The sequence below is a fragment of the Pongo abelii genome, chromosome 8 (assembly GCF_028885655.2).
Source record: "Pongo abelii isolate AG06213 chromosome 8, NHGRI_mPonAbe1-v2.0_pri, whole genome shotgun sequence".
Lineage (NCBI taxonomy): Eukaryota > Metazoa > Chordata > Mammalia > Primates > Hominidae > Pongo > Pongo abelii.
In genome coordinates, this window is record NC_071993.2 from 69,067,315 (window position 1) to 69,085,724 (window position 18,410).

The 18,410-nt window shown below is 38.4% G+C and overlaps 1 protein-coding gene across 13 annotated transcripts in view; it reads right to left on the reverse strand.

The window, feature by feature from the left end:
- Positions 1 to 18,410, reverse strand: part of KAT6B (lysine acetyltransferase 6B) — a 208,060-nt gene that overhangs the window by 70,391 nt on the left and 119,259 nt on the right. For all 13 annotated transcript variants that reach the window (XM_054522425.2, XM_063727605.1, XM_054522431.2 and 10 more), the window contains one exon: positions 2,087 to 2,195. In XM_054522425.2, coding sequence (XP_054378400.2) covers positions 2,087 to 2,195 — 109 coding nt within the window. The remainder of the gene's footprint in view (positions 1 to 2,086; positions 2,196 to 18,410) is intronic.

An 18,410-nucleotide genomic window follows, 5' to 3' on the forward strand; every position in this document is an offset into this window, starting at 1 on the left:
CTGAGTTAGGAACAATAGTTTTTTTGACTAAAGCAGCCAAATCCAGGCTGGCACAGCACACTCAAGGGAAGATTAAGTGAACTTCAACACTAGAGCCGGATCCCATTGCAGAGTCCAGAGAAGCACTCAGAGGCATCCTCTATCACCAACAAAGAGACATGATGACCCCAGGGCTTGAATTTCTGCCATGACCCATACCTTGGCCCCAAAGCCTCTAGCTCTCTCCACTGGAAGATTGGCTCACAAAACCACGCCAGCCACATAAACCCTCTGGACAGTATCCTCAAGTCATTATTCTCCATTTGTTAAAAGAGAAAACAAGAGGATACTTTTGAACAGAGAAAACATAACACTGTATCTAAACACCCCTGGCTTTACCCTGAAAAAGTCTGAGCGAAAAGTAAGAAACACCAGGGGAAAGAAATTTTCAGTGACCTCAAATATAAAGGAGATCAACCTCCCCTCTGGCAGGTCTTCAATCCGGGAAAGACAAAGGGAGATTGATTACATCAGAAAATCTAAGATCTACCTGTTTAGAATTACACCTTTATACCCTGTGAAGGAGGCCTTGAAGTTCTGATCTAGAAGATAATGATCTCGAACTTCTTATCAACTCAAGTAAGTGTATCACCAGAGGTAAGGAAATATATGAAGGGAACTTTTCTTCCCACATTTAAGTATGTCTTTAATCTGTCTAGGCACCCAGACAAATAGATCCTAAAGAAATAAAAACAGGGAAGGGTGTTTTTAAAGTACCACCTTAAAAACCACAAAGGGTAAACCCTAGACAAGTGAACACCACTAAATTGATCAGGCAGTTACACAAAAGAATAATTCATTCAGAATGAGCCTCGTGAGAAAACCCAAAAGATAACGACAGAGTCAGAACTGATGAGTGAGGCACTACCTCACCAGCATAAAACAGGGATATCGTGGGGCTGAAATGTATTAAACTGAACGTACAGATAATGTTTCCATGCCCTTTTGTCACTATCCATGATGCCATGGCCAGGTAAAAGAATTTTAATGAATCTGTAAAGCCCATCAAAAAGACTGTCAGAATGCATTTTTCAAGCACGGTTTGAAATGTCTTACTTCCAAGGCTCTCCCTTCTAGTCAGCACCTGAAAGCTGCTGAACCACAAAGGGCCTATCAAGTTAAACCTTCATATAAGGAATAAGAATCATTACACAACACTGTCATTCCTCAGCATGAAACATTTCTTCTATCCAACCATCAAGCAGCTGTCATAAGTGATGATAAAATTTTAAATTACGTGCAGCAATCAAGGATAACAATATCAAACATGCTAAACCATAACACGGCTGACATTTGTAGTACACTTACCATATTTCTGCAGACCTTGTGCCAGGCTGTTTACTTGTGCCCTCACATTTCATTCCCATAAAACCCAAGAGGTTGGTGCTGCCATTATCTCTAATTTTCTAATGAGGAAACAGGGGCTCAGAATGGTCAAGTAACTAACTCAAGGTAGAGGAACTGGGCTATGGCTGGCTCTTGAGTTTGCTCCTAGCCAGTATATCTCAAGACTTCCCAAACAATAATTAGCTATGGTGTTCTGTTGATTTTTGTTTTTGTTTTTTTTTTTTTTTAGAGATTACTATAACTAGAGAAATAGTCATGAATTTTAAAATAAGACTTTGGAGAAAAAAGTTTGGGTAGTCTGGGGAAAAAAATTTGAAGATTAACAGAAAAAGCTTAATTTTTACTTATTTTTTGCTATTAATTTTTAAAGATGGGGTTGTACTCAGCTTGAAAGCTTAGAATTTTCTACATTGAATTTACCTATAATGCAGACATCTCCACACTGAATTACCAATGCTGGTATAAAATAAAAGCTTAATCATAAATATGTATAGTATTATATAAGCATATATAATATCCATATGTCAGTACTAACATACTCACACTTTTTTCTCTATTCCTTACTTTTTCTTTTAAAATTTAAAGCCTATGCTATTACCATATAATTGCCTTAAATAACAATACAGTTTTAATAGATAAATAGCATGAAGCTATGATAATGGGAAGTCATTGTACAACACATAGGAAAAACACAACTTACCACTACTGCCACAATCCGCACAAGAGAGGAGTTCTTCTGGTTTCTTTTCACGATTTGATTCTTTAGTCCCCAAACAGAAGCTACATATTGGAATGGGATCAGCACGGGGCTATGACAAAATTAAAATAAAAAATACTGTCACTTTTCCATTTCAAAATTAAAAACATTAAAATCAAAAGCTTCTTACATTTTTCACTTAAAGCTTCTTCTTTCTTTAACAAAGAAAAACTGCTAAATAACGTATTTAAATAAACACTTTCTGCTAGTAAAAAAACTCATATTATTTTTGAGACGGAGTCTCGCTCTGTCGCCAGGTTGTAGTGCAGTGGCACAACCTTGGCTCATTGCAACCTCCACCTCCCGGGTTCAAGCGATTCCCCTGCCTCAGCCCCCCGAGTATCTGGGATTACAGATGCGCGCCACTATGCCTGGCTAATTTTTTGTATTTTAGTAGAGATGGGGTTTCACCATGTTGGCCAGGATGGTCTCAATCTCCTGACCTCATGATCTACCTGCCTCAGCCTCCCAAAGTGCTGGGATAAATCTCTTAAATTATTTGACACTAAAGTATTACCTGAATACATTTCAGTATAATGTATGACTCAGAAGTCATTTTTATTAAACCAGTGAAATCTAATACCTTTATATATTATATAGCTTGTCTGAAATGAACATAATTAAGGATTCACTGGACATCTCAATTGTTTCTATTATCTATATGCCTACAATAAATTATCCGTTCAGCATTATAGTCTATGAATATCATGTATAGACTGTTTAAACTTTATTAAATATTGTAGCGCAGGTTGCTATTATTCACCGACTAAATATTTGACATAAAATATCTATGTTTTTAGGTGACAGAATAATAGAATGAGTAGGATTCTGTGGGACACTTGAAAAGGTCATTATCAACAAGGCTTTTGTGGCACGAAGGTCTTCAAAAGTAAACCACACCATACCAAAGAAAAAAGATAAACCCTCCATCTCTGACATTCCCACCTTCTTTATTTATTTATTTATAGACAGAGTCTCACTCTGTCGCCAGCCTGGAGTGCAGTGGCGTGATCTTGGCTCACTGCAACCTCTGCCTCCCAGGTTCAAGTGATTCTCTTGCCTCAGCCTCCTGAGTAGCTGGGACTACAGGCGTGTGCCACCACACCCGGCTAATTTTTGTATTTTTAGTAGAGATGGGGTTTCACCATGTTGGTCAGGATGGGCTCGATCTTTTGACCTCATGATCTGCCCGCCTCGGCCTCCCAAAGTGCTGGGATTACAGGCGTGAGCCACTGCGCCTGGCCTGACATTCCCACTTTATATAAGAAACAACACATTTGTCTAGTCCCCTAGCACCCTTTAACTCTCGTATGAAAATTGCTTTTAACAATGTATAAATCTACATACATTTTAGTATCTCCATTGTTATTTACTACTATCAGCAATGCTAGTATTCCCATCCATAGGAATAGCTGACTGTGGCTACAGATCTGGTCACATTATTTTCAACAGCCAAAACTACAAAAACTGTAATTTTACTGCATATTCCAAGCCTTCACACATGTTGTCTGCTAGCCATCTGAATGTTACTATGATGTCTCTATATTTGAATCTCATGAATCAAAAATTCAGAGCAAGAACACCCAACATAATCACAAATGTTTTTAAATGTAAATTAAAAACAAGATTTTGCTAGGTCTAACTCTCTAAATATACATCAGCATAGAATAAACTTCATTTGTTCAGCCACTCTAGCCCAAATGCCTAATGCACTTCCTGGTGCATAGCAGGCACTCAAAATAAATATATCTGCTAACTGAATACGTGAAGGAAATATATGCTAGTTAAGAACAAAAAAAATCAATGGTTATAATGATTCCAACAAATGCTTTAGTTCCTTGGGACAACAGGTCATCAAAAACAAAAAACCATCTCATGGCCAAACATTCACAAATTGTTTAATATGACTGCTAATCTCATCTTACAAGGACATTCATTATCTTCCCTTTACTTTCAGCTGAATTTGTTCTTATAATATGCACAGGCTTTCCGTTCTGAGGTAGCTATGCAAATGTATTTCTGTAGCCCCAGTTAAAAAGTAGATTATAAAACATTCTGTACTAGAAAAACCAAGAGACAAGCTATAACAAATTGGTCACTGACTCTAGCCACAGTTTTTTAAATGCCAGATAATCAGCACTGCATAATTATGGATCCATAGTTATTACTTGCAACTGCTCAACTGCAGTACCTTGGGAACACTTTTGTTCCTTTAAATAGCAATTAAAAGAACAATCCGGCTTTAAAGTGACAACATTCCCCTGATAGATTTGAGCTAAAACCCGGTCCTCTTACTAATGGGATTCCTGCTTTCATTTGATATAACAATGTTCAAGCTACTGCTGCCATCCTTGCAGTGATAAATAATTTACAGAATGTCACATATCATTCATGCAATGAAACAAATCCAAATCTCCAAACCCATTTTTCTTTCCCAGATGAATTTTTAGCTGTGAGAGAGACATGGCCATCAGCCAGCATTCATGCTCATTTTTCGTTTTTAACTAAAGGTAACACAAAGGACAAAGGTTGCTAGTAGTTCATGGCCAGAAAGACTGATGTCCCGCGCTCTGCCCAATAATAGAAAGCATAGATGTTATCACTTCACGCTACACATTCAAGTGAACCCCACCATGCTGATGTATGCTCACAACCATTTATTTTAAGGACAACTATCTCACAATACTCTATAAAACCACTGCATTATACAGAAATGTCTGCCCTGCTGAATTATTGATAATTCAAAGCACTTTTTGCTAACCTCCGTGTAGCCAAGTCTAATTAACTTTAAAAAATTGTCACTTCTACGAAATGAAACTTTTACAGTAACGGATGTAAATGGGTCACAGGATTATTATGATTCACTATTCTCAATCAGACTACATATAAACTGTTTTTAAAAAAATCCCTTACAATAAAGTAAAGTGGATTCCAATCACAAAAAGGTCTGAGTAAATGGCAACTTGATTCTATACAAATCTACTACAGGTAAGTCGTATTTAAGATGTCTGAAAATGATACCAAAAATCTCCAAACTCTTAATTCCTTTCTTTGAAATTTCACAAAGGCACCTAACCTGTTGGTCACATTTTCCCATCAACATGCATGAATATTTTAAACTAATCCCAAGAAGGAAGGCTCATAAATAAGTCTAAAGATGAATACATCCAGCAAACTGTGCTCTAGAAGGATCTCCTTGTCTCCCATGCAATGGCCCTGGGGCAGCTGCTAGGCTAGAGGCTGCTCCTGCACTATCTCATTTAATCATCTTAACAATCTTGCCCGGTATGAGTATTATCTCCATTTTAGAAAAGAAATTGAGCATCTAAGAAGTTAAGTAACATTTTTAAGGTTGCATAGGTTCAGGTGTAGAGCTGTACTCAAACACAAGTCTGTCTTCATGAGAGCCCATTTCTTACTTTGCTACCTCCCCTCCATTCCTTAGAATAACAAATGTCTAAAATTATCTTTCCATCAGTGGCAATAACTCTTTACTAATGTGTTCATAATCTATTCCATACAATTTCTCCCATGACCAATGGCATATGGTTTTTAAAACTATTAAAAAGGTAACCACTAAACACCATGGATTATTTATTAATTACCATGGGGAAAAGGTACCTTTACAATGGAGAAATCTGGTGGACACTTTATAAACGAGTATGGGACAAAGTGACATCACGTGCCTTCCAAGTGCCTATCCTGAAGGACTGAGCACAGCCTATACAGTATTCTTGCCAGAAACATTTATCCTGAGTCCAATCATAAAGAAACAATCAGGCAAATCCAAATTGGGGGATATTCTCTGTAACAACTTTTCTGTACTCTTGAAAAAATCTCATATAATACCCAAAAAAGGGCAGGACCAACCTGGGCAACATGGGGAGACCCCATCTCCACAAAATAAAAAAATTAGGCAGGCATGGTGGCACATGCCTGTGGTCCCAGCTACTTGGGGAGTTGAGGTAGGAGGATGGCTTGACCTGAGGAAGCTGAGGCTGCAATGAGTCGTGATTGTACCACTGCACTCCAGCCTGGGTGACAGAGGAAGACCCTGTTTCTCAAAAGAAGGGAGGCAGGGGGCAGGACCAATTAAGGTGACTAAAGAGGCATGAAAACTAAATATAAATATAATCTGTGATCCGTGGTTGGATTCTGGATTTTTACAAAATATCCACAGCCATGAAGGATATTATTGGGATAATTAGGGTAATGTGTACTCAGAATTAGGCAATATATAAACTATATATAATATAAATTTCTTGAGTGAACATAATTCTGATTATGTAGGAGAATATCTTCGTTTTTAGCAGATATATGTTGAAATATAGGAGGAAAGTGTTACGATGTCTTTATGTTGAAATTTAGGAGTAAAGTATTATGGTTGGAGAGTAACTTATTCTCCAATGATTCAGAAAAAAACAAACCTAAGTGTGTTCGTATGTTAATGTGCACAGAGAGAGAGAGTAAACATGACACAATGTTAATGGTTGGGGAGTCTATGTAAAAGGCATATAGGTGTTCAATATATTATTCTATGTAAAAGGCACATGGGTGTTCATTATATAATTTTTCCTCATCTTTACAACTTTTCCAAACAAAAAGTTGGGGGAGGGGGGAATAAAATTGTGCCCCTTTACTCTCAAAAAAGATCTAGAATGAACTATTATTTTCAGTAGGCCCTCTATATCTGCGGGATTAAAATCCATGGATTCGACCAACCATGAATGCAAAATATTTGAAAAGAAAAAGGATGGTTTTGTCTGTACTGAACATATATTTTTTTTTCTTCTCATTATCCCCTAGACGATAGAACGATTCACATAGCATTTATATTGTATTAGTTATTGTAAGTAATCTAGAAATGATTTAAAGTATATGGGAGAATGTACATAGGTTATATGCAAATACTGCACCATTTTATATAAGGGACTTGAGCATCCATGGAATTTGGTATCAGTGGTGATGGGGGGTGAGGGAGGGGTCCTGTACCCAATCCCCCACAGATGCCAAAGGATGACAGTAGTTGGACTACAAACATTTATAAATCAAGGTCTCTCAAGCCAATTACCGACTCAGAGGAAATACAGAGGACAGAGGAATATGTTAATCTATAGAGCGGGGAGATGCTAGTACCAAAACTCTAGGGAAAAAATGGCCCAGTTTCTTCAACAAGTTAAACGGGAGACCAAGCAAATAGGTGAGCAAAAAATAGATACAGAAGAATCGCTAGATTAACAGACATTTAAAGGGTGTATCAACCAATCACAATGTGTGAACCATATCTTGATCATGATTCAAACAAAGTGTAAGCAAAACAAAACAAAATATTATGACCTAGTGAAGGAACAAAGGCTACTTAGCTTTAAGAGACTGTTTGGGGTGGACATGCTGGGTGTCTTCATCCAGGTGAAAGGGTTAGATTCGTTCTTGTGGTTACAGAGTACAAAACTTACACCAATAGGAGTCATCATAGAGAGCCTTTCCAACAGAGCTGTCCAGCAATGGAATGGATTCTTTTTTTTTTCTGCTTCATTTGCTTAGTTTTTATTTTTTTAATTGTGGTTCAAATGGCATTAAGTAAGTTCATAGTACTGCACAACCATTATCACCATTTATCTCCAGAACTCTTTTCAACTTGCAAAACTGAAACTCTGTATCCATTAAATAATAATTTCCCATATTCTCTTCCCCCAGCCCAGGAAAACACCATTCTACTTTCTGTCTCTATGCATTTGACTACTCTAGCTACCTCATATAAGTGAAATCATACAGTATTTGTGGAATGGATTATTCTTGAGGCAATAAGAGGCCCCTATAATCAAGAGGCCATGGAGAGACTGGATGGGCCCCATCAGGATGCTGAGGACACAACAGTACACAATTTCACCTCACACAATTCGGGGATCTGGGACTCTTCAAAGGTTCCTTCCAGATCAAATATTTTAATGGTTCTAGAGTTAATCTCTAAGGCCTTTCCTAGTTCTGATTTTTATTGATTCTATAATACTTTAGAAATTTTAAGAGTCTTCAAGACCTTTGATCTCAAAATAAGATAGCCTTTTCTAAGGAAATATTCTTTAAATCTAGGACAATGCATTTTTAAGAAGCTTTATTTTACTTTATGATTACTTCTGTTTCTGCCCAGAAGGAAACTATATATTTGTTAGCCTTAGTCTAAGTAACTGGACAAAAATAAATGAAAATTCCTGCATGAAATCAGAGCCAGGAGTATTTAGACTCATATCCTCCTCCTGACAATGACACAAAAAGGGGTTTTGTAAGCCATTTCCATGGTATCTGTTCACAATGATCAGGGATATATAGCCCTCTCTCTCCATAATCCCCTATAGATCCATACTTCTTAAGTCATCTACATCTTTCATGAGACTGCTTAAAAAAACATACCATTTTAGTAATCCCAAGTGTTAAAAACAAAACAGTTCAGCATTTTTTCATTCATACATTCATACTTGCACCATAGAAAGACCCAGATTTAAACGCTGCTCTCTAAGCCTCAGGCTTCCTCATCTGTGAAAGTGCACAATAGTGTCAGTGTTGTCTAGCTCTCGGGTTGTTAAAGTTCAAATGTGAGTGAGTGTGGAAAGTATTTTGTAAACTACAAAGTTCTACTCAAATATTATTATGAGTATTGCAAAATTTTATTTGGCTATAAAAACAGAAAGAGCAAACAAACAACTTCAAGTCCTTAATAAACATCAGAACAAATGAATTATTCTGGAGTTCAGAATTACTCTATAAAAGACTTTCATTTTCTGATCCCCCATGATGAATATTAATCTTAGAGGATTTTTTTAAAGAATGAGTTAATCAGGGAGTACAGGAACAGAGTAGAAAATGCCTCCACTGAGAGTCAAAAGGCCTGCAACTATTTAATAAAAGGAAAACTCAAACTAAATGAAAAGAAAAAGATGTCGGAGAAAGAAAAGCATAAACAAATATAAAATCTTAAATGAATAATACTACAAAAGCAAGCAAAGATGAATACTGGCTGGGCACGGTGGCTTACGCTTGTAATCCCCACACTTTGGGAGGCTGAGGTGGGCAGATCACCTGAGGTCAGGAGTTCGAGACCAGCCTAGCCAACACGGTGAAACCTCGGCTCTACTAAAAATACAAAAAAAAAAAAAAAAAATTAGCCAGGCATGGTGCCTGTAATCCCAGCTACTCAGGAGGCTGAGGCAGAAGAATCACTTGAACCCGGGAGGCGGAGGTTGCAGTGAGCCGAGACCGCGCCATTATACTCCAGCCTGGGCAACAAGAACGAAACTCCATCTTAAAAAAAAAAAAAAAAAAAAAGACTCTTCTGTGTCTCTTTAGTTTGCCCTCCTTTGTTATACTGTACTGAAATGTGAAGTTTAGGTAATACTTTGCTGTTTACCACAATGCTTTTCCCAAGTTGCAAATACGAATGCTATGCTATAAGGCCACCTAAGGTCACCTATGAGATGGAGGAACTTCCAGCCTGCTGATGCCAAGCCCTTCACTCTCTGGCTTTCCCCATGGTTTGTCCCTCCTTTCACTTGGAGCTTGATATACCTCAGCAGAAAGGCTGTCCCTGACCATCCTCTCTGAAACTGTACTCCACTGGCACCACTCTAGAATCTCCATACCTTTTTTTTTTTAGGAGACACCACTCACTTTGTCACCCAGGATGGAGAGCAGGGGCGTGATCAAAGCTCACTCCAGCCTCGATCTCCAGGGGCTCAAGTGATCCTCCTGCCTCAGCCTCCAAGTAGCTGGGACTATACTGGCGCGCTACCACGCCCAGCTAATTTTTCAACTTTTCATAGAGATAGGGGTCTCGCAACATTTCCCAGGCCGTCTTGAACTCCTAAGCTCAAGCAATCCACCCACCTCGGCCTCCCAAAGTGCTGGCATTACAGATGTGAGCCACTGTGCTTGGCTCCATACCTTGGCTTTATTTTTCTTCATTGCACTCATCATTATCTGAAATATTACATATCATTCATTTGTCTGTTTCCCTCACCAAACCATAAGTTCCATCATGATGGCAGAGACTGTTCATTGCTGTAGCCCCAGCTTCAAAGTATATCTATTGAATAAATGAATAAACAAATGAATAAACTGCTCTGAAGTTGGGAACTGGTTTCTCCAATTCACAGGTCCCAAAATATTGTCAACTGTCTTTTATTTTCATGTATATCCTCAATGACCACAAACATGACATGTAAAGAAACCATCAATGGCAAGGTGGGTTCCACCACTGTCTAATCTGAAGCCTTTTTTACTCTGACACACATAATAAACGACATTTATGTTTGCTATATACTTCCCTGGGCATAAACTGACAAGATGGGACCAAAATTTAAAAATCAGTTGGGAGGAAAATTATCTGCCCAGTATTAACTATTAGGGCTTGCTCAGTAATAGTCACTATAGGTTGTAATAGTCACTATATAAGACAGATTATGTAGTCAGTAATAGTCACTATATAAGATAGATTTGGGGCATGACCAGTTGCCAGCACCTAGTTGTGGTGGCACTCCCCCTCCCCAGTCCCGCTATTTCTTTCCATCTCTAGAAAGAATACAAGGTTATTAAAAGAAAAAAAAGAGTCGCTGGGCGTGGTGGCTCACACCTATAATCCCAGCACTTTGGGAGGACAAGGCAGGCAGATCACTTGAGGCCAAGAGTTCTAGATCAGCCTGGCCAATATGGTGAAACCCCGTCTCTACTAAAAAAATTCAAAAATGAGCTGGGCATGGTGGTGCGCACCTGTAGTCCCAGCTACTCTGGAGGCTGAGGCAGTAGAATCACTTGAACCCGGGAGAGGGAGGTTGCAGCAAGCCAAGACCATGCCACTGCACTCCAGCCTGGGCAACAGAGCAAGATTCTGTCTCAAAAGAAACAAAAATTAAAAATTAAAAAAAAAAAGAAAAAGAAGGAAGCCAAGTAAAATGAATACACTGCAATGGTAACAAAATTATAACAAGACTACGTATCAGTTTAGTCTTTTTAAATTTAATTTTCATTTAAATCTATATTTATTTTGAGACAAGCTTTTGAGATTGGCTGATTTTTTTTTATTTTTGGTAGAGACAAGGTTTCACCATGTTGCCCAGGCTGATCTCGAACTCCTGGGCTCAAGTGATCCACCTGCCTCGGCTGGTGCTCGAATTACAGGAATGAGCTACCATGTCTAGCCTGTTATGGTCTATTTTTTAAAAGAAAAATATTTTACAAATTTTGGTGCCTTATTACTGGTAATGAATTATTGTCCACAAACTTCACAACTGATGGCACTGCAACAAAGGCTGAAAACTGCTTCCGGTTGTTACTAAGGTTTTTTTGTTTGCTACTTCAGAACTCTATTTGACACTTACCTAATAAAGAACTAGACTTTATTTCTTGCCACTTAACCCACTTATGCAACTGATGTCTGTCGGAACAGATCAAGCTTGCTCCAAATTAGGAAAGAGATCATGCACACTCAGGATTTTCCCTCACAGCAATCTGCTTCAGATATGGTCTTCGGAAACACACTAACTCTAAAAGTAGGGATTTCCTGTGATCTAAATCATCTTAATTTTTTTCCAGAGCGTTATTTTGTTCCCGTCTGCATCTGCAGTAACAGTAACTGTGGTCAGGACAGCCATTCCCCTGCAGGGAGGTTCATGCCCAGCACTCCCTCAGAGCAGCCCTGGGTCTACTTCACATCCTTCGGGGTAGAACAGAACTCTGTTTATGACAGGTCTATCGCCATTTTCTCTACACTCCTGTACCCTTTTGTTTTATTCCAAGGCTATTCTTGCAATTTCATCATGAATTGGACATAAGTAGACACCAAACAATTTTTTTCCAAAAGATAATTGGAGATATACTTACTATAAGACTTTACACAGGCAACACTGTCATCATAATTCTACTCTCCCTATATAGATTTTTATTGTATCACCTCCCCTGCTCATTAGACTTCTCTGTGGGTAATTGGTTCTGTGAGGGAGCACTATATCATCCCCCTGAGCTCTGTGGATTGAGTATCTGTATTACTCTAGGCAAAAGGATTTATTATTGTTCATGTATGGAGATCTTGAATGTGACTGCTGTATTTTTACCTCTTTGTCACAGTATGAGGGTTCTCCATATTTTAAGTGACAGTAAGGAAGTAGGAAAATCTAATAAAATAAAAATATTCAAAAGCATCCCTACATATATCCCTAAAATACATCACTTCTTTTTTCATTTAAAGAAATCATTTAGAAACAAAAAAAGATATCAATGACCACACAGTGGGAAAGTCCCATGATCAAAGGCTGACTCAGAAGTATAAAATAATAAAGCTTAGCCATAACGGAGTAAGAAGAGAGAAGGAAAGTCCTTCTAAGAACACCAACCACAACAGTTTTTAATTGTGTGGACTTAATTGAAATGCTCACACTGTATCCTGTAGTCTAGAACCTGTTCTAATTAGGCAGGTGTGCCATTTATAAGAGTGCTGATTAAGGAAAGTGATTCTATTGGAAGGAAACAAATCTAATCTTGCACACTGCATTTAACAATAGCATCTCATTTGTGTGGTGTGTGTTTTCTTGTTTTTGTTTTTGTTTTTTTTTTTTTTGAGGTTTTTTTTTCCTGGTAGATGAAGCCTACAAATTTCTTGGGGGGCAGGGGAAAGGACATTCATGAAACAATTGCTTGCCCCCAGGCCTTCAGTTTCTTATCTGGACAGTGACTTTCTCTCCTCCACTTCTGCCATTAGAAACTGCAGATATTGCATTTATCTTCTTAAGAGGGACCAAAGTCTGATTCAACACAGCTGGAAATTCAACGCATGGTTACAGGAAGTCTGTTTAGGATTTACAAACTATTCTCTTTGGCAAGCATATCATGATATTAGCAATATAAACCCTACTCTGGATTTAGAAAAATGGAATTTTAAAATCAACTTACATTCAAGTGTCACAAACCTTTAGTCATTCCTTTTTAAAAAGAAAATTAACAAAGTGCCTCTCCAGTGATTCTCAACTTCAGTGCTGTAGGAACCTTGACTGGAGCAGGTCCAAACTTCAAGACTATTAATTTATTTAGGGATACAAAAATTGACAAGAATGTAAACAGAAATTCTGTCTTAAAGGCGGCAAGAAAAACAGAATAGGAAAACCTGGGCACTAGATTCTGAAAACAATACAAGTACTGCTGTTGGTAGAAATTCCGTATTGTAATTCATCTCTATGACTTGGGAATGTTTTCCAAGTGAGGCTAGAAGCATAATAGTAATGCATAGATTAAAGGATAGGCATAACAACAATTTACAAGAAACACAAGCAAGAGCTGATACTTAGTAGAGCTGCGTATCAGCTAGAGGCAGCAGGAGCTTCTGCAGTTGCCCCAAGGCATTCATTTTAATTTAGATATGGTGCTACAAAACCCTGCCTAGGCACACTGTGAACTGAATGTAGACATTCTTACTATTAATCCTGCCAAGAGAAACCTGCTCTAACTGCTCAGAAGACACAGGCAACTGAATTGAATGTAATTAGATCCAAACAGGAAAGTAGAATGAGGAGATGGGACATAGGTAAGTGGTTATTAACAAGCTAAAAAAGTCAGACACTAGTCACTTTCTCAATAATATTATCACCACCACCTCTGACAACGCCCTGCACTCACAGAGATTTACATGGCAGTTGAGATGTTATGTGCCATTCAATAAGTTACTAACATTTACTCAGCACCCAAAGTATGCCACGCAGAATATAATTGGTACTCCAAGTGCTTGTCCTCACAGAACCAATAAAAGTAGTGTAATTCCATTACTACACTTAATTCTCAATTGCCCTCTGGGCACACAAACCATCTGGTGTGCAGAATTTCCATGCTCCTGACTTCTTTTGTTTTCCCTGCTTTCAGACTACCTCTGACCCTTTCAACTGCAGTATTCATAAGCAGTAGGAAAAGAGGATTATGTGGATAATTACTACCTGAAGGTCAAGAGCTCTGACCTTGTTTTTTGAAGTTAATTCTGTGTAGCAGAAGACTCATCCTTAGACCCCCTTTGTGGTAGAGCTTCTAAATCTCCTTATGCTTTAGGCCAGGCACCACCCTGGGCACTTACATGAGCATTATCTCGGACAGACTCTGCTCCCTGGCACCACAGCTTCACTGTAAGGTGTGTTAGAACTGCACAAAACCGAAGCCCCTCCCCGCATACTAATACAAGCTACAGCAAAGCCAGGAGAAGAAATGCCAGGCGTGATAGGCTTTCCCCTGAGGGTGAAGATTTTAAACTTAATTTCCTAGATCTTTACTAGGGTAAACAGTAGAAAGCCTACTAAGGGTAAACAGTAGGAAGCCTACTAAGGGTAAACTGTAGGAAGAAGGAAGAAAAAGCCCATTATTTTGGTGACATTGGTAAAATTTTGCATATCTTAAATAGCTTAGTACATGGTGAGCTCTTGGAAGGAGATCCTTGTTTGGTTTATCTTAATTACTATATATAATAAAGAATTATACACACAGTAGATGTTTGATTAATATCTGTTGAATATACAAATGTAACATTTCTCATACTTGGTACTTTCTTATCAGTCTCTAAATTACATTCTTATTTTATCATATAAATGGTAAATAAATAATAATAGAACAGCACATGGTTATGGGGGGAAATACACATTTTAAATGTTTGCACATTTAGAACCTCCACATCTTCCCATTTACAGTTGTTGTTTTTAGTTTGTTTGTTTTTGTTTTTTCAGCCGGGAGCGGTGGCTCATCCCTATAATTCCAGCACTTTTTTGGGAGGCCAAGGTGGGCAGATCACTTGAGTTCGAGACCAGCCTGGCCAACATGGCAAAACCCCATCTCTATTAAAAATACAAAAATTAGCTGGGCGTGGTAGCACACGGCTGTAATCCCAGCTACTAGGGAGGTTGAGGCAGAACTGCTTGAACTCAGGAGGTGGAGGTTGCAGTGAGCCAAGATCGTGTCACTGAACTCCAGCCTGGGCGACACAGCAAGACTCGTCTCAAAAAAACCCAAATATAACAAACAAAAAGTTTTTTTTTTCAATTGTGGCAAAATATAAATAACATAAAATTTACCATTTTAACCATCTTTAACCATACAGTTAAGTGGCACTGACTACATTCCCGCTGTTGTACAACTAAGGTGAGGCATATTTTACATACAGTGAAATGTACAGTTTGATGAGCTTTGAATAAATGCATACACTGGTAACCCAACCCCTATCAAAATACAGACCACTCCATAACCCAGAAAGTTCTCTCCTGCTACTTCCCTGTTCATACCTTTCCACTTCCCTTCCTAAGCAATCACAAATCTGATTTCTACCACCACGATTTGATTAAGTCTGTTCTAGAACTTCATTTAAGTGGACTCAGACACTATGATTTTTTTATGCAGGGCTTCTTCCACTCTCCACAATATTTTTGAGATTCACATACATTGTTGTATCTGTCAGTAATTCATTAATTTTTATCACTGAGTAGTATTTTACTGTAAATATACAAAATTTTATTTGTTCTCTCTATAATTGATTAGCATTTGTTTTAAGTTCAGGGCTAAAATTTTAAAAATCGCTATGAACATTATTTTTTAGAATATGTGCTTTCATTTCTCTTGATTAAATACCTAGGAGTGGAGCACCTGGGTCATTAGATGGGTATATGTTTAACTTCATTAGAAACCCCTAACTAGACTGATTAAGAATAAGAAAATGCAAATCACCAATATCAGGAAGTAAAGTAGAGATATAACTACAGAGATATAACTACAGAGATATACATACAGAGATATTAAGACAGTAAAATAATGGGAAATATTATTAACAACTTTATGCCAATAAATTAGACAACAGAGATAAGAAATGGACTTCACTGACAGACAAAATTAACAAAACTAACCCAAGAATAGAAAATCTGAATAACCCTAAATCCACTACAGAAAATGATGCATTATTTAAAACCTCCCTAGAATAACTTCAGGCCCAGATGACTTTAGTGGTGAATTATTTCAAAGATTTAAGAACACAATGCCAATTTTACACGATCTATTTCAGAAAATAGAGGAGGAGGAAATATTTCTCAATTGGTTTTATGAAGCCAGCATAATTCTGATGCCAAAATCAGATGAAGACATTATAAGAAAAGAAAATTAAAAGTGCAATCAATATCCTTCATGAACATAATCCCCATTAGGAGAAGTTTTACTTTAAAAAACAATTCACCTTTACTTAAGTATAATTACATTGAGGTGTAATTTATTTGCAAAAACCGCAACCTTTTAAAGTTTGGGCAGGCCGGCGGGCACAGTGGCTCATGCCTGTAATCCCAGCACTTTGGGAGGCTGAGGCGGGCGGATCACTTGAGCTCAGGAGTTGGAGACCAGCCTGATCAACATGGTGAGACCCCGTCTCTATTAAAAATGCAAAAATTAGCTGGGTGTGGTGGCTGTAATCCCAGCTACTCAGGAGGCTGAGGCAGAAGAATCTCTTGAACCCAGGAGGCGGAGGTTGCAGTGAGCCAAGATGCACCACTGCACTCCAGCCTGGATGACAGAATGAGACTCTGTCTCAAAAAAAAGAAGAAAAAAAAAAGTTTGGGCAAATGATACATCAATGTAATAATCCTAACAATTAAGACATAAATCCCTCTCATCACCCCAAAATGTTCCCTCCTGCATTCTCTTCCCTTTTCAGACCCAGGCAATCACTCATCTGCTTTCTGTCACGACAGATTAGTTTTGCCTGTTATAAAATTTCATATATGAAATCATACAATCCGTACTCTTTTATGACTTAACCTTACACTTGACATATTTTTGAGATCATCCATGTTGTTGCATGTGTGAGTAGATTATTCCATTTAATGCTACTCAGTGTCTCATTTTATCAATATACCTAAATTTGTTTATCCATTTACCTGTTGATAGACATCAGAGTTCTTTACAGTTTGGGGCTCTATGAATAAAGTTCATATGAACATTCATGCAAAAGTCTTTTTTGTGTACATGTTTTCATTTATCTTGGGTAAATACCTAGGAGTGGAACTGCTAGGCATATGGTTAAGTGTGTAGGTTTATTTTATAAGAAATAGGCAAAGTGTTTTCCAAGGTGCTTGTGCCATTTTACACTTCCAGTTGCACTTGGTATGGTATTGTCAGTCTTTTTAATTTTGGCCATTCAAGTGTATGGAAGCGTCTCATTGTGATTTTAATATGCATATCCTTTTGTTTTGTTTTGTTTTTTTGAGACGGAGTCTCGCTGTGTCGCCCAGGCTGGAGTGCACTGGAGCGATCTCGGCTCACTGCAAGCTCCTCCCCCTGGGTTCATGCCATTCTCCTGCCTCAGCTTCCCGAGTAGCTGGGACTACAGGCGCCCGCCACTATGCCTGGCTAATTTTTTGTATATTTAGTAGAGACGGGGTTTCACCATTTTAGCCAGGATGGTCTCGATCTCCTGACCTCGTGATCCACCCGCCTTGGCCTCCCAAAGTGCTGGGATTACAGGCGTGAGCCACCGCGCCCGGCCTAATTTGCATATCCTTTATGACTACTGACATTGTTCATGTGCTTAATGGTCATTCATATATCTTCTTTTGTACAGTTTCCATTAGAATCTTTTGCCCGTTACAATGGTCACTGCAATATATTGTCAGACCCTCTTTCAGTGAAAAACCTATCGTCTCAGCTAAGAATGCTATGGGAAATCAGTATTCAGCTATCACTCCCTCCAGGGATTGCCTCAGGCTGCAGAGAATCACACTGGCCAAGATATATCCTTCCTAGCATGGGCCATATCCAGTGATACAGGCCCACATTATTGAGTGATGCAGAAATAAAAAGGCACCATCAAGGCCCAACTCAGGGTAATTCCGAAGGTCCAGTCCAGCTTCAGAGTGATCTGTGAAGTCATCCAAGGCTGTTCCTGGGCCGCATCACTGCTCAACATCTCCCTCCATCCAGTGCTGCTTTGTTGCCCTCCTTCTCAAAAGACTTAATACCAAGGGCATCCCTTACTAAATATCCCATACCTGAGCTTTATCTGTAGATGCTTCCTGAGGAACACAACCTGTAACACCCATTGTTTAATTGGATTGTTTGTCTTATTCAGTTGTAAGAGTTCCTTACATATACTGGATACAGGTCCTTTGTATGTATGTATATAACACATAAAATGTAAGTGTTGTGAATATTTTCTCCCAGTTTGTGGCTTGCCTTTCCATTTTTCTACCAATTTCTTTCAGAAAAACTTCAGTTTCTAATT